Source organism: Camelus bactrianus, chromosome 22 (genome assembly GCF_048773025.1).
Source record: "Camelus bactrianus isolate YW-2024 breed Bactrian camel chromosome 22, ASM4877302v1, whole genome shotgun sequence".
NCBI lineage: Eukaryota > Metazoa > Chordata > Mammalia > Artiodactyla > Camelidae > Camelus > Camelus bactrianus.
In genome coordinates, this window is record NC_133560.1 from 28,687,480 (window position 1) to 28,710,069 (window position 22,590).

The 22,590-nt window shown below is 51.9% G+C and overlaps 1 protein-coding gene and 1 long non-coding RNA gene across 4 annotated transcripts; one reads left to right on the forward strand and one right to left on the reverse strand.

Annotated features, from left to right (window-relative positions):
- Nucleotides 1-256: 256 nt before the first annotated feature.
- PLIN3 (perilipin 3) lies at nucleotides 257-21,779 on the forward strand. Of its 3 annotated transcripts, none has more exons than XM_010966742.3 (8): nucleotides 257-359; nucleotides 2,755-2,836; nucleotides 6,462-6,660; nucleotides 6,857-6,939; nucleotides 10,800-11,097; nucleotides 16,294-16,493; nucleotides 18,105-18,230; nucleotides 20,951-21,779. In XM_010966742.3, exons 2-8 carry the CDS (start codon nucleotides 2,771-2,773, stop codon nucleotides 21,392-21,394), a joined length of 1,416 nt encoding a protein of 471 aa, XP_010965044.1. In that variant the 5' UTR covers nucleotides 257-359; nucleotides 2,755-2,770; the 3' UTR covers nucleotides 21,395-21,779. The 3 variants fall into 3 exon arrangements, with proteins under 3 accessions (XP_010965044.1, XP_010965045.1, XP_045360058.1); XM_010966743.3 differs by having other exon boundaries at nucleotides 20,954-21,779; XM_045504102.2 differs by having other exon boundaries at nucleotides 340-385.
- LOC141574681 (uncharacterized) lies at nucleotides 15,383-18,217 on the reverse strand. Its single transcript, XR_012501670.1, has 3 exons — nucleotides 18,078-18,217; nucleotides 17,574-17,811; nucleotides 15,383-16,790 (listed from the first exon to the last, which is right to left on the reverse strand). It is a non-coding gene; the product is annotated as an uncharacterized LOC141574681 (long non-coding RNA).
- Nucleotides 21,780-22,590: the final 811 nt, after the last annotated feature.

The following is a 22,590-nucleotide window of genomic DNA, read 5'->3' on the forward strand; positions in this document are numbered from 1 at the left end:
GGGGGACCCCAGGATTGCACTCACATCCCAGGGCCGAATTCACAGGGTCCCTGATGGGAAGGCGACGTCCCTTGGTTGGATCCGGCGTCGTACAGGGGTCGCCCACCGGGTGTATGGCTGGGAAGGCGCGCGCGGCCGGCCAAAACCGGCCATTCGCGGACTTCGCCTGTGGCTCCAACTTCCCGGGCCCGGAGAGGAGGCGTGGCCTGGCGCGACTCCCAACCGGATTGGCCCTTCGCTCCGTCACTCTCAAGTGCCCGCCCCCAAATATAAAAGGCCCTCTTTGCGCTGGGTTAGGACAGTTTAGGAGCTGGCCTGCAAGTAGTGGCTGCCACGCCCTGGACGTCTCGCTGACTGCGGTGAGAGGCGGGGTCCCCGGATTGAGGTGGGGGCAGGGGCCGCCGAGTCCTGGTGCGCCCCAAGGGAGGAAGGGGCGGGGAGGACCTTCCCTCGGGCTCTGATTGTCTCCGCGGCCAGGGGAGGGGGTCTCCAACCTGGGCTGAGCACTCCTCCCCCCACCAAAATTCCAACTTCTGAAAAAGGCTCAGACTTTAAAACTCTCTCCTCTCAATATCTGGGATTTTCGGTGGGGGGCGCACGAAAGGGCTTCTTCGATGTGGCATTATCAAGGCGGGGGCAAAGTCTCCAGTCCCAAACCACATTCTCTTGCTTTACAAACACACTTTGGAGGCAAGCCGCAGCCCGTTCCTTTCCGCACAGAAACTCTGCCCTCCCCGGTCTTCAGAGCGGCACCCCACCCACCCCATCCAGCGGCAATCCCTCTGCCTAGCAAAGCCCCCTCCCCTTCAGATGGTTTGACCGCCTGGGGCTTGGCCTCACCCTTGCTCTCCTTTTGGCCCAGCAGCTGACCCTGATGAGGTCTTGGGCAAACCCCGCCCCCCTTTAACTGGGGGTTTGTGGTCAATGGATTGCACAAAGTGGCGGATGAGAAGGCCTACCCCTTGTAGGTGTCCTTGGGACCTTTGAAAAATGACTGCCTGGGCCTGGAGAATTTTGGAAGTTGGATCTTAGCAGCCCTGCCTGCAGCTGCACGGCTACGTGACTCCAGCCAGTACCCACCAACTCTTGCTCTCACAGCTGGGGCCAGGGCCAGGCAGGTTGCTGACCCCAAGGACTGTATTGGGGGTGTTTGACATCCGCAATGGCCGCCCTTGGTTAAGCTGGTTCCAGAGGGATTGATGGCCAAAGGAGATGGGAGGGAGGACCTCTAAGCTGCCCGGGGAAGGTGAGAGAAAGAAAGGAGTAAGGTGATGATCACCAGGGGTAGGTGTGCCTCCTTGCCCCACTTCCCAGTTGGGTAACTTTTGTACCAAGCAGAGGCTCATTCCTGGCTGGCTCCACTGTTTCTATGTGGCAGGCAGAGTGGTGTGAAATGGATCTGTTTATTGAGCACCTACTATGTTTCAGGCACCAAGCTAAGTGACATATGTGCAGCCTCTCGTCCAATCCATAGGGTCTCTGAGCTGGGAATGGTTATCCCCACCCCATAGATGGGGCAAGCGACACTCCCAGAGGAGGTACTGTCTTTCCAAACCCCCACAGCTAAGGAGTTGCAAAGCCCAGATTAGAACCCTGTTTGAACTCTAGAACTGGTGCCCTCAAAACATCAGTTTGCCAGATTCCACTTGCGGGGATGGCAAAACTTGTGTCTGGAAGGAAACGCTCAGACTCAAGGTCAGGGGTTCTCCACAGGCTCACCCTGGAATTGCCTGGGGAACCAGCTTTAAGGCAGGCACTACCTTTAGCCCCATTTTACAGAGATGAGAGGAGTGAGGCCAGCTGAGAGGTTGCTTGTTGCCCAACATAGCACAGCATGGCTAGAGCTGGGACTCCTGAAATCTAATCTGAAAATGCTCTCATCTCACCTGGCCAGGAAAGTGGAGCACACCTGTGGCTGCCATGGTGCCTGCAAACGTGTCCATTAGATTCGACTGGGGAGCCTCCTTCGCCCTTCCCACATCCCTGTGTCTGACCTGACTGGTCTACAAAGTGGTCAGGCATGGTCTAACTTTTTTTTTAAGCCTAACTGTTTTTTTGGAACAGGTAATGTTATCTACCTGGCTCAAAAGTCTGAGGCCCGCCCCAGCTACCCATTCTTCCTCCCTGAAAGGTGGCCACTGTTAACTCTTTAAAGATTCGGTGCAAATACAAGCAAAAACTTTAACCCCACTCACATCTTTTGTCTCCTCACAATATCTTAACCTTGTCAATTACATGTAAGTTTCTACTCTTTGTTTTGCCACCGCCCTGGGCTACCACTCTTACTTTCTTTAGTCCCTTTTTGCTGGGCAACCAGGTTGTTTCCAGTGTCTTCTTGTGGCTAACACAGGTACATACACCTCAGTCCACGTGGCAGTACAGGTGTGGGGCTGTCCCCGCAATGAGGTTTCTGGGTCAAAGGGAATATGCCTCTTGAAACCCGGTGGTAATTGACAAATTGCCGTCCACAGAGGGTTCACGTAGTAAGTGTCCCCCAGAGTCCTTGGAGGGCTGTGTGCAGACCTTGCCCGTCTGGGTGTGGCTTGGTGGCCGGCTGCACCAGCCGCACCTGGGAGCTTGTCAGACCAGCAGACTTCTGCCCTGCTGAGCCAGCGCCCACTCTGAACAGGCGTGTTAAGGGTTGTGAGCAGGGCTTTAGGAGATGGTGGTGACGAGGTGGTCAGAGGGCAGTGTAAATCCGGGCTTCCCCCTGGAGGGAGCAGGCTGTGCCCTGACTAGTCCTTCTGTTCACAGTTCCTGCGTCTGAGAAATGTCTACTGACGAGACAGAAGCCGCCGCCAGCACCCAGGTGACAGCAGAAGAACCAGTACAGCAGGTGAGGAAGGTCTGTGGTCTGTGGGATGCATCTTCCCTCGTGGCGGTGCCACGGCAGCGAGCTGCTGGCAGCGCAGGAAGCTCGAGCAATACCCTTCTGAGTGGGCTGGAGAGAGCCATCGTACAAGCCCTAACTGGCTCCCCACTAGCAGATGGAGGTAGGAGAACTGGGGATGCCAAGGGCTCTTGGGAGAACAGGAGTACCACTCTGAAGCTGCCTAGCTCCCCCAGACACATCTTCCCTGTCTCTGCAGGTTCTCTTAAGGTCCTCCTCCTAGGAAGTCAGTCTCTCTTCCACCTCCTCTCCCCAATTTAAATGAAGGTCCCTTTAATAAATAGCGTTTTTTGTGGGGGGGAGGGTATAGCTCAGTAGTAGAACATGTGCTTAGCATGCACAAGGTCCTGGGTTCAATCCCCAGCAACTCCATTAAAAATATAATTAAATGAATAAACTTAATTACCTTCCCCCTGAGAAACAAATAAAAATAAACAACTTTTTAAAAATAAGGTATGATTCACATACCATAAAATTAACCCCTAGGAAGGGTACTACTCAATGATTTTAGTTAACTACCAAGTTAGATAGCTATCACCACCACACAGTTAAGACATTTTTCATCTGCCCCAAAAGAGACCCCAGGCCCATTAACAGTCAACTCCCTGTTCCCGCTCCTCCTGGGCCACCACTCATCTAGGTTCTGTCTCTCTGGATTTGCCTATTTTGGACATTTCATATAAATGGAAACATATGATATGAAACCCTTTTGTGTCTGGCTTCTCTGCCTGAGCATGTTTTGTTTTGTTTTGGTTTTTTAACTGAAGTATAGTCAGTTACAATGTGTCAGTTTTTGGTGTACAGCACAATGTCCCAGTCATATATATATGTATATATACACACACGCACACACATATTCTTTTTCATTAAGGGTTATTACAAGATATTGAACATAGTTCCCTGTGCTCTACAGAAGAAATTTGTTTTTCATCTCTTTTTATATATAGTATTTAATATTTCAAAATCTTGAACTCCCACATTTATCCCTTCCCACCCCTTTTCCCCGGTAACCATAAGATTGTATGTTTTTGAGATTCATCTATGTTGTAGCTTGTTAGTGCTTCGTTCCTTTTATAAAATTGGGGTCAAATACACATAAAAATACACTATTTTACCTATTTTGCAGTGTGCAGGTCAGTGGCATTAAGTATATTCCCAGTGTACTACCATCATCACTACCTAATTCCAGAACTTTTCCATCATCCCAAGTGGAAACTTCGTAACTGTTAATAGTCACTTCGTTCTCCTCTTCCCCCAGTCCCTGGCAACCACTGATCTGCTTCCTGCCTGTGGATTTACCTATTCTGGACATCTCATATAAGTAGAATAAGAATCAGTTTATGAATGTAGAACCTTCTGTGTTACGTACCTCATAAGTGGAATCACACAGTCTTTGTCCTCTCGTGTCTGGCTTATTACACTGAGCGTCACGTTCTCAAGGTTCATCCATGTTGCAGTGAGTGTCAGAATTTCCTTCCTTTTTAAGGTTCAATCATATTCCATTGTGTGGATGAACCACATTTTGTTTATTCATTTATCAGTCGATGGACACTTGGGATTGCTTCCACATTTTAGCTATTGTGAATAATGCTGCTTTGAACTTGGAAATACAACTATCTCTTTGAGATTCTGCTTTCAGTTCTTTTGTCTATATACCCAGCAGTGAAATTGTTGGATCAAATGGTCATTCTGTTTTTAGTTTTCTAAGGAATCAACCAAAATGTTTTCCACAGTAGCCACAGCATTTTGCATTCTCAGCAACAGTGGGCAAGGGTTCCAATTTCTCCACATCCTCACCATCACTTGCTAATTTCTGTTTATTTGATAGTAGCCATTCCAGCCATTGTGGGGTGTGAGGTCGTATCTCTTTGTAATTTTGACTTACATTTCTCTAATGATTATGATGTTGAGAATCTTTTCTTGTACCTATCAGCCATTTGGAGGTGATTTTTTTTTTTGAGGTGATATATTTTTAAAAACATGCCTTATTCCACATTTTCTTTATCCACTCAGCAGTTAATGGACATTTGGGTTGTGGTTTCCACTTCTTGGCCATTATGAATAAGGCTGCTATGAACATTTATGTAGCAGTTTTATGTGGACCTGTGTTTTCCTGTGTCTAGGGTAGATTCCCTAGGAACAGAATTGCTGAATTGGGTGGTAAATTCGGGATTGGCTTCTGAAGAGACCTCCTGGATAAACCCTGGAGGAGGACTGCCTGAATCCAAAGTCCAGCTTCACCAGTGGCTGGTTTTGTGACCTTGGGTGACTTACTTACTTAGCCTTTCCATGCCTCAGTTTACCCTTCTGTAAAATTGAAATAATACTGTGAGAGTTGTCTTCTGATTTCATTTTCACACGGGTCATCTTGGCAATTCCTTCAGGACAGGAATGAATTCCCATTTTATGGATGGGGAAACTGAGGCTCAGAAGAGGTATCACGACTACTCAGTTCTGCTCTTGTAGGGTAAGAGCTGCCATATTCAGTACGTAAAGGAATGGCTGTGGCCGAGTGCCAACAAAACTTTTATTTACAAAACCAGCTAGCAATGGGATATCATTCAGCCACGTAGAAGAATGCAGTAGTGACATGCGATGCAACATTGATGAACCTTGCAGATTTGTTCTGAGAAGCCAGGCAAATACTGTGTAATCCCACCTATAGAAGGTCCCTAGAGGAGTCAAATCCAAGAGGTAGAAAGTAGAAGGTGGGGGCCAGGGGCTGGGGGGGGGATGGGGAGTCAGTGTTTCATGGGGACAGAGTTTCGGTTTGGAGAGATGAGAAAGGCCTGGAGATGGATGGTGGGATGGTTACACAACAGGGTGAATGGTACTTAATGCCACTGAGCTGTGCACTTAAAATTGGTTTAAATGGTACATTTTATGTGTTTTTTTCCACAATTTAAAAAAAAAAAAAGAATGTAGCACTGACCCATGCTACTACATGAATGAACCTTGAAAACATTACTCAGTGAAAGAGGCCAGACACAAAAAGCCCCTTGGTGTGTGATTCCATTTATGTGAAACTTCCAGAACAGGCAGATCCACAGAAACAGAGATTAGTGGTTGCCAGAGGCAGGAAGGAGTGGAGAATGAGGAGTGGCTGTTAATAGGGTCGGAGTTTGGAGTGATGACAAAGTTCCGGAATTAGTCAGTGATGAGAGTTGCACAACCTTGTGAATACACTCAAAACCTCTGGATCGTGCATTTTAAAATGGTGAAATTTTATGATGTGCGAACTAGATTGCAACAATGTCGTTAGGAAGAAACCAGACAAGAATTAAAAAAAAAACAACAACAAAAAACAGGTGGTGGGCGGGACTTGGCCTCAGGGCCATAGTTTGCTGATCTGAGTTTTAGACCCTGAGCTCCAGGACAGTGGGGCTCTTGTGTCCTGTCGCCACCTGGCAGACGGTCGGCACCAAGTGCGCGTTCAGACAAATGAGCTGCAGGGCGGAGAGAAAGGAAGTGCATGGCGGAACCCCGAGTTCCTGGCTGGTTCCACCGCGTGGGTGCAGAGCGAGGTGGAGAACCGAGCCGTTTCCCCGGCCTGAGCCGCGCCTCCCCGTAGCCCAGCGTGGTGGACCGCGTGGCCAGCATGCCCCTCATCAGCTCCACCTGCCACATGGTGTCCGCCGCCTACGCGTCCACCAAGGAGAGCTACCCGCACGTCAAGACCGTCTGTGATGCGGCGGAGAAGGGCGTGAAGACCCTCACGGCGGCGGCGGTCAGCGGGGCCCAGCCCATCCTGTCCAAGCTGGAGCCCCAGCGTGAGTGAAGCCGGCAGAGCGCGGACCCTCCCCTCCTGGCTGTTCAGTGACAGGGCGCGGGGCGGGGCGGGGGCGGGGCCTGCCCACCTCTGGCCCCTCCCCAAGCCCCCGAACTTCTCTGCCTCCGGGGATGCGCATGCGCGGTAACCATCAACTGTCTCTTTTGCCCCCCACCCCTACCCACCTACTCCTGTAGTCACATCCGCCAACGAATACGCCCACAGGGGGCTGGACAAGCTGGAGGAGAATCTGCCCATCCTGCAGCAGCCGCCGGAGAAGGTGACTGACCTCTGTCATGCGGGTGGGGAGGGGGCGTTGCTCAGCTGAGACGGGGCCTACCTGGGTATGGAGTCTCACCTTAACCAGAGCAGACAAGTGTGACAACTTCCTCGCTGACCCCTCCTCTGTCTGTCCCCCTCACCCCCAACAGGCAGCTGGAGAAACATTCTAAATACTAACAGGGTGTACCCCAGACCCCCTGGTGTCTTCCACCTTGCACGGAACAAAAGCCAAAGCCCTTCTCATGGCCGACGTAGCCCTACCTGGTCTGGCCCCACTACCTCCCTGCCCTTCCTGCCCACCTCACTTGCTCCATTCCAGCCGCCAGGGCCTCCATCCTCTTGTTCAGTAACATCAGTGCCCACATGTACCAGACACAGTGGTGGAAACTGAGTCCCTGCCCTCCTGGAACTTTCATTCTGGGGCGGCCAGCTGGGGAGACAAATACAGTGACCACACCCATCTCAGTGCTGCCCCAGGGTCTTTGCACGTGCTGTTCCTGCTTTGTGGACCAGAACTTTGTACATGTTCTTTCTCTGCCTCGTCCAGTACAGAAACCAACAGCTGTATGTGGTTGCTGGGCCCTCAGAATGTGGCTAGTGAGGCTGAGGAACTTAGTGACTCATTTTCATCATTTTAAATTTTAAATAGCCAATTTTAATTGTTTTAAGTTGAAATAGCTACATGCAGCTTGTGGCTCCCATCTTAGTCGGCATGGTCCTGGGGCGCTGCTGCAGCCTTTTGGTTTAACAGCTTCACTGAGCTATGACTCATGTCCTGTACAATTTGCCCATTTAAAGTGTACAATCCAGTGGTTTTGGTACATTCAGATGGTGTAGCCATCACCATCCATTTTAGAACATTTTCATCTCCCCAGAGAGAAACCCCACACCCTTTACCTCCCTCCCACCAACCACTAGCCCCTACCATCTTACTTTCTGTCTCTGTGGATTTGACTCCTCTCGGGACCTCCTGAGTGGAATCAGACAGTATCTGTCCTGTGTCTGGCTTATTTCTCTGAGCATCATGTCCTCAGTGTTCATCCATCTTGTAGCAGGTGTCAGAATTTCTGGGGGAAGCGTGATTTGTTTATCCACACTTCCATCAATGGACCCGTGGGTCATTTCCACCTTTTGGCTGCTGTACCTGCATGCTCATTGCAGCATTATTCATGAGTTGCTTTAGCATTTAAAAAACGCTTCAGACAGCGTGGAATCTAATTGCCTATTTGCCTCCCCAGCTGGGGCGAGGGCACAGGCTGTCTGCTTTGCTGCTCTGTCCAGAGCCCCTCATCCAGCCTGGCACATAGTACATGCTTATTAAATGCTCACGTGCTCTCTCCATTTTTGCCTGGTGGGACAGAAGAGCCATGCTCAGGCATACCTGTTCATCGTGGGAATTCTCCCACCAGAAATAGGTGTTTCCTGGTGGGGAGACTGGGTGCGGCCAGCCACTCATCCAGGTCCCTGCGGCTCTTTGCTGAGACCACCTGTTTTGTCAAGCAGCTTATTCACCTGCTAGCTATTGAGCACCTCCTGTTGGCCAAGGACTGCTATTCATCATGTCCCCCTGGGGGCACACCCGTCCAGTTTATACGGAAAAGGACAGAGCTAGGGAGCTTTGGAACAGGACTTGAACCCGTCTTAGCCGAGAGGCTGTTAATAAGCTGAGCATGACGGGAGGTGAAAACTGCCACGTCCACAGAAGGATGGCCCAGGAGCCACCTCCTCAGGGCTGGATACTCGCGCTCTCCTCCTGTCCTGCTGGGGCCTCAGCTGGCCAGCATTCCTTCCATTTATAGAAGGGCTGAGCTCAGGGTGGTGTTCTACAAGGGTGTCCAGCAGGGCAGCCACTCTGAGCTCTTGGCTGTGTGGGAGGCTGTCTTGATGTGGGCCCTAGGAGGTCCCCCTCCGGGAAGAGGTAGCTTTCCCTGGTTCTGTGGGACAGCGTGTTGTCAGAGCTGAGACCTGAACCCAGGCCAGTGTGAGCACACATTGTGCTCAGTGAGCTTTGTGCTGGTGTTCACACCTGACAGTCACGCCTTTTTCCCCCAAAAGAGACTAATTCCCGTGAGTAGGAGGGTCAAGGTGTTGAGACAGGTGCCAGCTTAGAAGAGTAGGACCAGAAACCAGCGTGATTTTTAACTTTCCAGCATACTCTAGGCGTAGAGATCTATTGAAAGACTTAGAACCCTAGGCGTTGATCAATGAGTACCCGCTGTGTGCTGGAGCTGCCTCTCCAAGGATACAATGAAAAGCGATTCCAGAGGTGGGCAAATCTGGCCCCGCCCCCTGTTTTTGTAAATAAAGTTTTATTGGCACCCAGCCGCACCCAGTGGTTAACACATCGTCCATGACTGCTTTTGCTCTACACTGCCGGGGTTCGGTAGTTGCGACAGAGACCCTGTGGCCTGCAAAGCTGAAAATATTTGCTCTTCCTGGAAAAAGTTACTGATTTCCTGACTGTCTTATTGACTAGTTAAGGTGAAAAGCTCTAGAATCAAAATATCAGGTTAAAGTCCAGGTTCTGCCCCTTAGCACCTGGACAGCCCTCAGACAAGCTGCTCAGCCTTGATGTCTCTTCTGTGGAATGAGTACGTGTCTTGGAGGTTTGCTGAAGGGGCATCACCTGAGGGCTCAGAACGCTGACTGGTTCATACTGAGTGCTGGCTCTTTTTTTTTTTTTTTTTTTTGAGTGTTGGCTCTTAACGTTTTAATAGGAGCTTCAGGAATCCACAGAATGCACTGATGTTTTGGGCATGTCACCCGTTTGCTGCGGGGAGTTTAAGGTTTACTGTGTTAAATTGGCAGTTAATAAAGAAAATGTTTGGTTATTTGGGCACGTGCCTAAAGTCTCTCCTTTAGTGTAGCTGAGCGTCCCATTCTAAAGCAGGGTCCCTCCCACTCGGCACCACTGACGCTGGCATCAGGTCATCCTCTGCAGGGCCGTCCTGGGTGCTGTGAGGTGTGGAGCAGCCTCCCTGGCTCCCTGCCCAGGTGATGCCAGAAGCCTCCCAGCTGTGGGGACCACAGATGTCCCCAGATGCTGCCCAGCGTCCCCTGGGTGGGGGCAGAACCATCCCAGATGAGAAGCAATGTCCTGAGGGACTTAGCACAGTGATCCAAATAGGATTACCCCCCCAGCGCGGGACTGGAGTGGTCCTTTCCACGGATGTCTGTCGTTTCTGCTGTTGTGCTGATCCCATGGCTGAGCCGGGCACTGTTCCCACCGTTGTGTCTTAGCCACTTAGGGCTGCGTAACGAAGTGCCACAGCTGGGGGAGGGCTGGGGGTTTAAACAACAGACATTAATTTTCTTCCAATCGTAGAGGCTGGAAGTTCAAGATCAAGGTGTTGGCAGGGCTAGTTTCTCCCGAGGCCTCTCTCCTTGGCTTGCAGACGGCCGTCTTCTCCCTCCGTCCTCATGTGGTCTCCCCTCTGTGCGTGTCTGTGTCTTGATCTCCTCTTCTTATAAAGACACCAGTCAGACTGGATTAGGACCCACTCTAATGGCCTCCTTTTACCTTAACTACTGCTGTAAAGATCTCATCGCCGAGTACAGTCACATTCTGAGGTCCTGGAGGTTAGGGCTTCAACACAGTTCAGCCCATAACACCACGGGAGGAAGAAATGGAGACAGAGAGGTAGAATGACTTGCCTGAGACCACACAGCTGGGTCATATCAAGCCAAGGACTCTTACCAGGCCGTCCAGCTCCAGATCACGGGATCTTAACTGTCCCCACCCTTCAGGGTCACCCAGGAGCTGGAACTGCTCCCTCTGGCCCAGCAGGGGTTAGGGTGCAGGGTGGGCGCCCAGGTGCGAAGGGAGGACAGAGATGCTGATGCTGGCCTTTCTTGTAGGTCCTGGCGGACACCAAGGAGCTCATGTCATCTAAGGTGTCGGGGGCCCGAGAGGCTGTGTCCAACACGGTGTCCAGTGCCAAGGACACAGTGGCTTCCCGAGTGACAGAGGCAGTGGATGTGACCCGGGGTGCTGTGCAGAGCGGTGTGGACATGACCAAGTCCGTGGTGACCAGCGGCGTCCACTCAGTCATGGGGTCCCGCGTGGGCCAGATGGTGCTGAGTGGGGTGGACACGGTGCTGGGCAAGTCGGAGGAGTGGGTGGACAACCACCTGCCCATGACGGATGCTGAGCTCGGTAAGGGTGGGCCTGGGGCCCCTCCCCAGACCTCTCGACAAGGGGTCCCTCTCATCACATGGTCTCGTCCCGGCCACCTCTCCCCATCCAACGTCACCCTCCCCGTCTGAGCCACCCAGGGCTCACTTCCTCTGCCCTGGTTCCCGGTGTTTGTTCTCCCTGCAGCAGCCACCAGAGGGAACCTGTGAGCACTCAGGTCAGGCCCTGCCTCTACCCACAGCCCTCCAGAGCCCCCACCTCCCCACCTCCCTCTGGTAAATGCCCAATTCCTCCATGAGGCCCTCTTATACTTGCCCACCTCTCCTCATTCATTCTGCTCCAGGCACACTCGGCCTCTTTGCTGATCCTGGACAGTGTTCCCACCCCAGGGCCTTTGCACTGGCTGTTCTCTCTACCAGGAACTCTATTCCCTTAACACGCAGATGGCTTGTTCCCTTCCACCTCCAGCTCTGTACTCCAGTGCCATCTCCCTATAAGGCCTCTAAAATTGCACGGTCACTCGTTCATATTGTGTCATGAGCCCCTCGCCTGCCGGCTCGGCTCTGTCTTTTCTCTTTGGCACTGGTCATTAATTCCACAAAGCAGAAGCTGTGTCCCATGTCTGGAATGGGGCCTGGCACTCAGCAGGTGCTCAAATCCCCAGATAAAATCATTCAACCACTTCTCTGTTGATTCCCCCTCCCCCACCGGCATCTATTTGTTCAGGTGTTTCTTGAGCACCAACTGTATGCCAAGCCCACTTCCTAGATCCTAGAGATACATCAGTGAACAAAGTTCTGCCCTCATGGAACCTGCAGTCTAAAGTATACAGAAGTCAGGTTAAAGGAGAGGTTTCTGAGGAGGTGACGTTTGCCAGACGTGTACAGAGGGAGGGGACCATCTGTGCAGATGTCAGGGCAGAGATGCGTGGAAAACAGACCCAGGGGCAGGATGGCAGGACCATGCCTGGTGTGTGGGAGGAACAGTGAGGAAGCCCTTGTGTCTGGAGCAGTGAGAGAGGGAGAAGGAGAGGGCAGGGAGGGGACAGGTCAGGTTGTGCAGGGCCTTGGGGGCCTCAGGGGAGATGAGGGCTTTTACCCCCTAATGGGTGGGAGCCCTGGAGGGCAGTGGGCAGAGGAGGGCGGGGCCTGACTTGGATGCTCACAGGCGCCCTCTGGTGGCTGCTGCAGGGAGGACAGGCTGGGGTGCAGGGGTGGGAGCCAGAGTCAGGGTTCAGATGACTATTCTAGTCCAGGTGAGTGGTAATGGTGCTGGACCAGGTGGTGGCAGGAATGACGGGAAATAGATAAACTGGGGATGAAACTGCTGAGATCAAGCAGCCAGTCCTAGTCATGGTCTCATGCCCCTGGCTCTTGCGGTTGGTCTTGGCCCCACCTAGAGCTGGGCGTGCCGGGAACTTCCAGCCGTGCCAGCGTTGCAGACTCCAGCGCCCACAGCAGCAAGGGAGCGAGGGCTGGTGAGGCCACGTGTAACTGGACCCCACCTGCATTCAGAGGGAGCAGTCTCTCGGCTCCAGCTTTGGCCAGAGCTTTGTTTGAATGAGTTGCCAAACATTTGCAACAACTGGAAAGAGTTGAAGACAGAGTAGATCAGGGTTTCCCAAATGCGCCATTGTGGTCATCGGGATCGGGTCGTCCTCTGTTGGGGGGGCCGTCCTGGGCACTGTGGGGTGTGGAGCAGCCTCCCTGGCCCCCACCCACTGGATGCCAGGACCCCCCCAACGTGACAATCACAGACATCCCCAGACATAACCCAGTGTCCCCTTGAGGCAGGATCACCCTCAGGTGAGAACCACTGCTTTGCCTGTTCCAGAACTTCGTAGACATGGAATCACGTGGTTCCCTAATGGGTGGGCGGCTCCTAATCATTATCTCCAATCTCTACCCACTGGGACTGCAAGGTGTCGCTGTCCTCGGTTGTAGCACTTCTCTCTGTGTCAGCTGGAAACTTCTTTGGACGAAGTTCTGTGTTGCAGTTTTGATTCCCCCAAGGTCCAGTTTACAGAGGAAAAGCAGGACAAGTGGCCAACTTCCTCCCCTTTATTTGGCATCACGTAGTCAACAGTACCCTCCACCGGAGGACAGCGAGTTTTTATGCTATAGGTTTGAACCCATGTATTAACACCGTATCTTCCTATCCGAGGTACTTGTTTTATTGACACTTCATTTGTCCCATCATTTTCGATTGCTTGGAACCCCCTTTGAGTTGGCTCTGAGCCCTCATGATTCTCCCTGGGAATCCTCGGCAGAAAGCAGTGTTCCCTTGCTTTCTGGAGAAACTAGCTGTTCCAGGCGGGGCGATGTTCCAGGCGGGTGATCTTAAGTCCCTTGGCATGTGTCTTGAGTGTAGCATGTCACTTGTTCGAGTTTTCAAAACTTGACCCTGCACTTCTTGAGCGAAGGGCCCTGGCTGATGTCTTCCATCCTGGACCCCAAGTTCAGGGCCTACTGACTCCTCATAGTGCTCAGACCGAGTAAGACTCGGCTGTGGGTCTTGGCACCTGAAAGTAGAAGAGGCAGGGTTTGCTGGGAGACACTGCGGAGGACAGATCTGTCCGACCAGCTTTGATTTTCTGCGCTTTTCCTTTGTGTCCATCCACTAAGGGTGAAGTCACTGCACACTGGTGCTCGGGGTACTGGGGTGGCCTGTGGGCAAGGACATGAGCTCTTGTAGCACCGAGTTAGAGCTAGGATGCTGCTTGTGGCTCAGGCCAGGAGAACAGCCCTGCTCCCCACCCCCTCTCCGGGTCCTCTCCTGTGCCAAGGGCGCCGCCCCCTCCAGGGGCCCTGCCGGCTTGCTCAGACATGCCCGGGCTCTGCCAGACCTCCTCGGCCTAAATAACAAAGCTGCTTTCACTTCCAAGGGCAGAGCGCCGGGGCTCCCGGAAGCTGTGGAGAAGTTCTGGACCTCAGGGTCAGTTCAAAATGTTGCCAGATTTTGAATTAGTCTCTGCAAACCTGCCTTTAGTGGGAGACTGGGGAAGAGTCTGTTTTTCTCAAAATGCTGCTTTATTTTTTTTTTTTCAGAAGCATACTCTTTTTTTTTAAATGGAGGTGCTGGGGGTGCTAAGCATGCACTCTATTGCTGAGCTATACCCTCCTCCCTCAAAATGCCAATTTTAATTTTACTGCCTCTTAATGTCCCCAGTGTTTGGTATTTTGTTCAGGTTTTTATGTTTTTAATTTTCAGTTTAATTATTTTTTTGGAGTTAAGGCTTCTTTGATTGAAGTATAGTTGGTTTACAATGTTGTGTTAGTTTCTGGAGCACAGCGTAGCGATTCAGGTATACATACATATATTCCTTCTCATGTTCCTTTTCGTTATAGGCTATTATAAGGTGTTGAATATAGTTTGTTCAGTCTTTTTAAATGCCATCATGAAATTCTTCCGTAACCTCCTCTTCCCCAGGTGACTGTGTGAGATGACTTCCGGGCCACATCCAGCCCACCGACTGCTTTTGTAAATAAAGTTTTATTGGCACACAGCCATGCCCATTCATTTGCATTTATTCTAAGGCTGCTTCTGCACCACATGGGCAGAGTTGACTAACTGAAGCACAGTCCAGCCTGCAAAGCTGAAAATGTTGACTGAGCTGGCCCCATACAAAAAAAAAAGTTTATTAATCCCTGGATTAGTGTATATTCTTCCAGAATTTCATACTGGTTATAGAAACAACAGAATTCCTCTGATGGAATGTTTACCTTGACTGAGCAAGGGGTTAAGGGCAGGCTGTGGGATTTTGTTGCTTGATTTTTCTACCATCTTTCATTTCTGGAGCAGTGCCCAGTCCAAAGGAGAGGCTTATTTATGTGGCCGAAGAGGCAAGCTCACTCAGTCACCAGCACAGCCCGCTGTTCCCGCCTGACCAGAGCGCTTTCCTCGCGTTATCTTGGTTATGTGTTGCTACGCCCTGTTCTGCTTATTTGATATTCTTCTTTTAATCCCCATTCCCAGATTCTTTTAGCAGGAAACATTGTCACTTACCAGATACAAACCATAAGTAGATACTAAAAGTAGCTCAATGTTCATTCATTTGTGTGCCTTTTTGAGCATAGGGTAATCCAAATTTCACCTTTCAGGCAGTTCTGACTCCGGTGGTTGGACATAAGGGGAAACTGAGGCTTACCGGCAAAGTCATTTCTGCATGGACCAGGGGGTTGTAAACATTTTCCAACACAGGCCAGGCCATAAATAATTTTGGCTTTTGGGGCCATGCAGACTCTGTCACAGCTACGCAACTCTCCCGTTGTAACACAAAAGCCTAGGCAATAGGCGAACCCATGGGTGTGATTGTGTGTCAATAAAACTTTATTTATAAAGGCTGGTGACATTTGACCCAGAGGCTATAATTTGCAGCCCCTGCCATAGGGCATTAGAAAGTCGGCAAACTAGTGGGACTGGATTCAAACCCAGATCAGGTTACTTACAAAGCTCAGACTTAAATCACTGCTATATTAAAGTCTAAAGAGAGCAGGGTAAGATCAAGTCGAATTATCGAGAGAGGTGGATTTCTGTCCTGTTGTCTTGTAACTTTATGAGCATTTCTGGACTAGATAGTCCTGACTTTTCTAAATGCTGTGAAGATGGTTCTTCTGTGGCTCAGGCTTCTCCCATCAAGTATCATGATTAAGAACGTGGGGCCAGGCTTCAGATCCTGACTTGTGGCTTCCCAGCTGTGTGACTTTCGGCAAGTCACTTGACCTCTCTGAGCCCCAGTTGCCCCATCTGTAAAAACAGTGCCTCTCGAATAGAGTTGTTAATATTTCACAAGAATGCATGTGAAAGACCTAGGACGTTGTGAAAGAGTGACTGCTGTTAATATCTGCTGGGCTCTAATACAGGATCAGTCAGTTTTTTTTCTGTAAAGGACCAGATAATGTATACTTTTATCTCTGCAGACCAAGAGGCCACTTACTGCACTGTTGTAGTTTGAAAGCAGCCATAGACAGCTTATAATGAATATGTGTGGTTGTATTCATGGTCGTACAAAACCGGAGGCGGGCAGACGTGGCCTGAGGGCTGGAGTTTGCTGACCCTCTAAGTCTACAGTCTCTTGATCCTGGGACATTCGTTTCCCATCATACCCATTTCGCAGATGGGGAAAACCAAGAAAGGGAATCCTCTCCCACTTGCGAGCGGCAGACCTGATCATAACCTCGGCCCTCATGGTGCGTCTGCCTTTCCGCCCCCCCGCAGCCCGCCTCGCTACGTCCCTGGACGGCTTCGACATCGCCTCGGTGTCCCGGCAGCGGCAGGAGCAGAGCTACTTCGTGCGTCTGGGCTCCCTGTCGGAGAGGCTGCGCCAGCGGGCCTACGCTCACTCTCTGGGCAAACTTCAGCACACCAGGCAGAGGGCTCAGGAGGCCCTGCTACAGCTGTCACAGGCGCTCAGCCTGGTGAGGCCTGCGGGGGACCCGGGGGCCCCGGCCGGCAGCAGGCACGCTCGCCAACCCCTCCCAAGACTGGCGCCTCAGCCCTCACCACTCCGCACGTCTGCCTGGGCGGGCTCCCACGGACGGCAGCTCAGACAACACACGTTTATTGCTTCGCGGTTCTGGAGGCCGGGAGTCCGAGATTGGGGTGTCACAGGGCTGGTTCATTTGGAGGCCTCTCTCCCTGGAGTGCAGATGGCCGTCTTCTCCCCGTGTCCTCAAGTGGTCGTCCCTCCGTGTGTGTCTGTGGCCTAATCTCCCCTTTTTATAAGGACACCAGACATGCAGGATTAGGGCCCACCCTCATGACCTCATTTTAACTTAATGACCTCTGTAAAGACACCACCTCCAAATGCAGTCACATCCTGAGGTCCTGGGGGTTAGGGCTCCAACACGTGGGTTTGGAGGGGATGCAGTTCAGCCCGGGACAGGTCGGCTGGAGGCTGAGCCCCGTGATGTGGCTCCTCCTCAGTCAGGCTAGCTCAGGCTCCCCCAGCCCCACCAGGGCTGTGGTCCAGGGGACCCAGGCACAGCGAGAACGCATCAGCACTCTTCCTATACTTACTTAAAGTCACTGCTATTGAGGTATAGTTTACATATAGTAAAAATCATCCCCTTAAAAGGTGTACGGTTGAGGAGTTTTACACATGTTGACCCCTGCTGCAGTCAAGGTGTGGACGTTTCCATCCTCTCCCAGGATGCCCTCCTGCCTCTTAGCAATCAAATCCTGCCCGCTGAGGTTTTTAATTTTTCAGTTCTCTAAAGAGCTAAATGCCTAATTTATTTCCTCTCTGCTTAACTTCTACTAAGTACTTACTGTCTCCTCTTTTTTTTTTTTTAATATTTTTAATTGTGGCAAAATACACATAACAAAATTGCCCATTTTAACCAAATTCAGCCGCACAGCTCAGTGGCGTTAAGCACATTCACGCTGTTGTGCAGCCGTCCCCACCGTCATCTCCAGAACTTTCTCACCTTCCCAAACTGCAACTCTGTCCACATTGAACACTGACTCCCCAGCCCCTGCCCCCACTGTCTACTTGCCGTGTCTGTGGGTTTGACTCCTCTGGGACCTCCTGTGAGTGGACTCAGTATTTGTCCTTGGGTGTCTGGTTCTCTCACTGAGCATCCTGCCTTCAGGGTCCATCCATGCTGTAGCGAGTGTCAGAATTTCCTTCCTTCTGGAGGCTGAGGAATATTCCATTGCAAGTGCTTTCTCAGCCTCTGCTGGCGCTCCACCTGCTCGCGTTCCATTGCAAAGGCAGCCAGGGGGCCAGGCCCACTGCAGGGGGTGAGAAGCAGACAAGATGGGAGGAGCTGCGGAGAATCTGGGCGAGTTCTTCTTTGCCAGCACCACGGGGCACGAGCATGCGGGTGACCCAGACGCCCACAGCCCACGGTAACCCTGTGTGAGAGCAACAGCCCCCCTCCCCTCCCCATCTCAGATGAACGGAGGCCCCCAGGCTCCCTCTGAAATCCTGCCTCTCCCACGATCCCTGTGGATTCCCAGGGGCTCTGCTGACTTTGGTCAAGCTGCGAGGCACTCACCCTCTCTCACTGCTCTCTCTGCTGCAGATGGAAACCGTCAAGCAGGGAGTTGATCAGAAGCTGGTGGAGGGTCAGGAGAAACTACACCAGATGTGGCTCAGCTGGAACCAGAAGCGACTCCAGGGCGCAGAGGAAAACCCAGCCAAGCCGGAGGTACCTGCAGGGAGAAGAGGGCGGCATAGGGTGCTTGGGGCCCTGACTCCCCTCTGTGCATCTCTGCTCCATGGACCTACCTGCCTCGAACACTTTCCCCAGCTTCACCTCCCATTAACTGCCTTCAGGACCCGATGACACCTCCTCCAGGAAGCCCTCCTGGAGTTCCACTCTTGAGTCTGGGTGTTGCTTCTGAGCCAGGAGGTGCTTGATAGGGATATGTCTCGACCTGCTAAATTCTAAGCCGTGCCCCATTTACTTGAGTCTTGACTCCTTCTCTCCCCCATCTCGGCACCCATCACATCCTTCACATTCCCCCACCTGGCTTCTAGTGACAGCTTCTCACTAACGTTCCCTGGTCCCTCCAGGCTTTTCCAAGCGTTGGCCTCCTGTACATGCCCTGACTTTTGCCGCCTGTGCTGTCTCATCTCAGCTTTCACTGAATCAGTGCCATAAACAATTCTGACACCTCATTCTAAATGGCAGTGCCTCGGTCTTAGGACTGTCCCAGCACTGCAGCTTCTCAGCTTAACCTCTCTGGGCCTCGGTTTCCCCATCTGTGAGTGCGCTGCAGGACCTTCTGCAGGGTTTTTAAGGTGAAAAGAACTAAATTTACATACACGTTCACAGCATGCTTCACAACAGCCACAAAGTGGAAACGACCCAAATGTCCATCCGTAGATGATGGATAAACAAATGTGTCCCTCCACACATGGGAACATGACTCAGCCGTGAGAGAGAAACTGACTCTCAGGACAACGGGGCCGGACCCTGAGGGCACGGTGCTCAGGGAGAAGCAGACACTGAAGGACGCGCAGCATGTGAGTCCGCGGATGTGAGGCGTCCAGAACAGGCCAGTGCAGACACAGACAGTGGGCAGCAGTTGTGGGGAGCTGGGAGAGGGGTGGGAGGGGCTGCTCCTGGGAAGGGTTTCTCCTGGGGTGGTGGGATGTTCTAGAATTAGAGACGGTGGTTGCCCAACCTTGTGAATATACTAAATTGCTGAATTGTACAGTTAAAAGGGTGAGTTTCCTGGTATGTGAGTTATTTTAAACACACACATGAGCTGATATATAAGGCATGTTGTAAGTGCTACAAAAATGATATTCATAAAGATACCATGAAAATCTCTAGAAATGCAAAACTGTTCAACATTCAGACCCAAACTGCGTAAAACCGTCCCCTCCCCCTGCCACCGCCCGCTGCTGAACCACAGCAGCCGGAAGAGCGAGATTCTCACTGGCCCTTCCCTGGCAGGTTCAAGTCCAGAGCCCTCAGCTGCCGGAGCTCAGGGAAAAGTCTTACATCCCAGGCCGCTCCAGTCTCCTCCCTGGCTGGGGAAATTTTCAAGGACCTGATCTTTGATCTAAATTGCAGTCTCCCCTACTGTTTACAACTTCTGCCTAGAAAGTTCTTCCAGACCTTCTCATTTTTAAAAAACTTTTTGAAACAGTCTTATTGAAATATAATTCAGTATTTTGTACTTTTAAAATTTTTGACAGGGGTGGGTGTATCACTCAGTGGTAGACCTCATGCACGAGGTCCTGGGCTCAATTCCCAGTACCTCCGTTAAAAATTTTTTAAAAATTTTTATTGAGATATAATTCACATATTCACAATTGACTAAAGTTCATTAGGGTTCAATTCTCAGTACCTCCACTAAATAAATAAACCTAATTACCTCCCCCCCCAAGAAAAATAAATATATAAAAAAGTGTACAATTGAGTGTTTTTTAGTATATTCATGGGTTGTGCAACCATTGCCACAATTCGTTCAGAAAATTCTTGTCACCCCAGAAGGAGATGGTGTCCCTATTAGCAGCCACGCCCCATTCCCACCCTCCTCCGCTCCCTGGCAACCACAGATCCACTCTGTGTCCCTGAGGACTGGCCTGTTCTGGACGTCTCACACCCATGGAGTCACACGCTGTGTGTCCTTTTTTGTCTGCTTCTCTCCCTGAGCACTGTGTTCTCAGGGTCCTTCCATGTGCTGGTGAGTGTCAGGGCTTCTCTCCATTTTATGGCTGAGGAATATTCTGATGTGTGGCTGGGTCGCATTGTGTGCATCCATTGGCCAGCTGACGGGTATGCGGGCTGTTTCCACTTTGGGCTCCTGTGAATAACGCCGCTTTGAGCATTTATGTACGAGTCTCTGCGTGGCGTGTGCTTTCATTTCTCTTGGGCCGGCCCCTGGAAGCGGACTTGCTCGGTCATAGTGTAGCTACAGTTGAGCACTTCGAGGGACCGCCAGCCTGTCTTCCAAAGTGACTGCGCCACCGGCCACATACAAGGGTTCCAGCTTCCCCCTGTCCTCGCCAACACCTGCCAGTATCTGTCCTTTCGACTTCAGCTGCCCCAGTGGGGGTGAGGTGTGTCTCCCTGTGCCCTAATGAGTGAAGGAGCTGAAGACCTTTTCACATGCTTATTGGCTGTTTTCCTGGGGAAAATGTGTGTGCTTGTTTTTCAACTTTATTTTTTGCTTGTTTTTTTTTTAATGGATGTACTGGGATTGAACCCAGGACCTCATGCATGCTAAGCACATGCTTTCCCACTGAGTTACACCCTCCCTGCTGTTTTTTAGTTTGAGTGGTGATTATCTCAACACGATTTGAAGGAGTCGGTATTCTGAACTGCCGTGCCTGACAGCTTCTCCCAAGCTTTGGGTCCACTTACCCCAAGGCAAAGGGTCCTGATCATCTCCCACCCCATTCCCTTCTTAGCAGGTCGAGTCCCAGACGCTCACCATGTTCTGTGACGTCGCCCAGCAGCTGCAGACCACCTGTGCCTCACTGGGCTCCAGCCTCCAGGGGCTGCCCACTCACGTGAAGGACCAGGCACTGCAGGCTCGCCGCCAAGTGGAGGAGCTCCAAGCCACCTTCTCCGGTGTCCACTCCTTCCAGGACCTGTCCAGCAGCGTCCTGACACAGAGCCGCGAGCAGGTGGCCAGGGCCCGAGAGGCCCTGGACCACATGGTGGAGTATGTGGCCCAGAACACACCCATCATGTGGCTGGTGGGGCCCTTTGCCCCCGGAGTTGTGGAGAAGGGCCCAGAAGAGAAGGAGGAGAGACAGGAGAAGAGCTCGGGGGGCTCCGTCCTCCCAGAAAGGCCGGCAGGCAGCACTGAGCCCCCTACCCCCGAGCCTTGCTTGGAACCAGATTCCTAAATGTTCCTGCCATTCATCTCAGCTGCCACCTTGGGAGGGTGAGGTCCTCAGAACCAACCAGTCCCTCACCCTCTCTGAGCTTGGAGGAAGCAAGTTCTGAACCTCACATCAGTTGGTGGGGAGAAGTTTCCAGGGAAAAAAAAAATTCTAGAAAATTCCAAAATACGTGTTTTCCTCCTTAAAAACCAGAAATATAGTTCTTACATCTCGCTCCCTTTTCTACACCCAGGCCCCTGCATATCAGCCTTTAGCTAAGGGGCTTGGACTCCGGGCTGGGGTGGGGAGCTGACATTCATTCTCGAGCAGAACGGGGCTGAGGCCTGCGAGCCGTAGGTGCCCGGAGCTCCAGTGTTGCCTTAATAAATTTTACCTGCAGCTAAGTGTAGGCCGTGTGTGTATGTGTGCACGTGTGTGCGTGTGTGTGTTGGAGGGGGGCGTTCATTTTTGTGTTTTTCCCAGCAGCTGAGCAACTGTGGGGTCTCTGTGTGGCCTTCTTTGCCGCTTCCTCGATTGGTTCCCAAGGGAGTGAACGGATCAGGGCTGGACCTGACACTGAGCCTGAAGGTCAGCGCCCAGTGCCTCGCACAAGCCCGTCTGGGTTGTCGGAGACGCCCTCGGCACACTTGCTTGGCCTGGACAGGAGCAGGCTGTGGGGGTCTCTCATCTCCCCCCGACCCATGTGCTGGAGTCTCACCCGCTGTGTCCCATCCTGGGCATCCAGTGGAGGGGAGGAGCCTGCTGCTTTTCCTGTTCTGGGCCTTTCCAGACATGCTGGGGAACCGTGTGGCAGGCTGAGCCTCGGACACTTCCAGGACCTGGGCCCTGGGCCCTGGGCCCTGTGACTGTGTTCCCTCATGTGGCAAAGGGGACTTTGCAGATGGGATTTGATTAAGGATCTAGAGATGAGGAGGTGGTCCTGGGCTGTCTGGGTGACCCTCATCACCAGGGTTCTCGTGGGAGGGAAGCGGGAGGGTTGGAAAGGGAGCAGAGTCAGAATCTGGGACGGGAAAAGGCTGCACTGCTGGCTGTGAGGATGGAGGAAGGGGCTGCCAGCCCAGGAACGCAGCAGCCTTTAGAAACTGGAAAAGGCAGGGAACAGAGCCCACTCCCCACCCACATCAGGGGCTCTGGAAGGACCAGCCCTGCCCTTGCCCACACCTGGATTTTAGCCCTGTAAGACTCACTTCAGACTCCTG

Excerpts from the sequence above, each read along its gene's own strand:
- PLIN3 (XM_010966742.3), top strand. The coding sequence starts at position 2,771 with ATGTCTACTGACGAGACAGAAGCCGCCGCCAGCACCCAGGTGACAGCA. Across the intron at positions 2,837-6,461 it reads CAGAAGAACCAGTACAGCAG|CCCAGCGTGGTGGACCGCGT; the intron begins GTGAGGAAGGTC and ends GCCTCCCCGTAG. Across the intron at positions 6,940-10,799 it reads TGCAGCAGCCGCCGGAGAAG|GTCCTGGCGGACACCAAGGA; the intron begins GTGACTGACCTC and ends CCTTTCTTGTAG.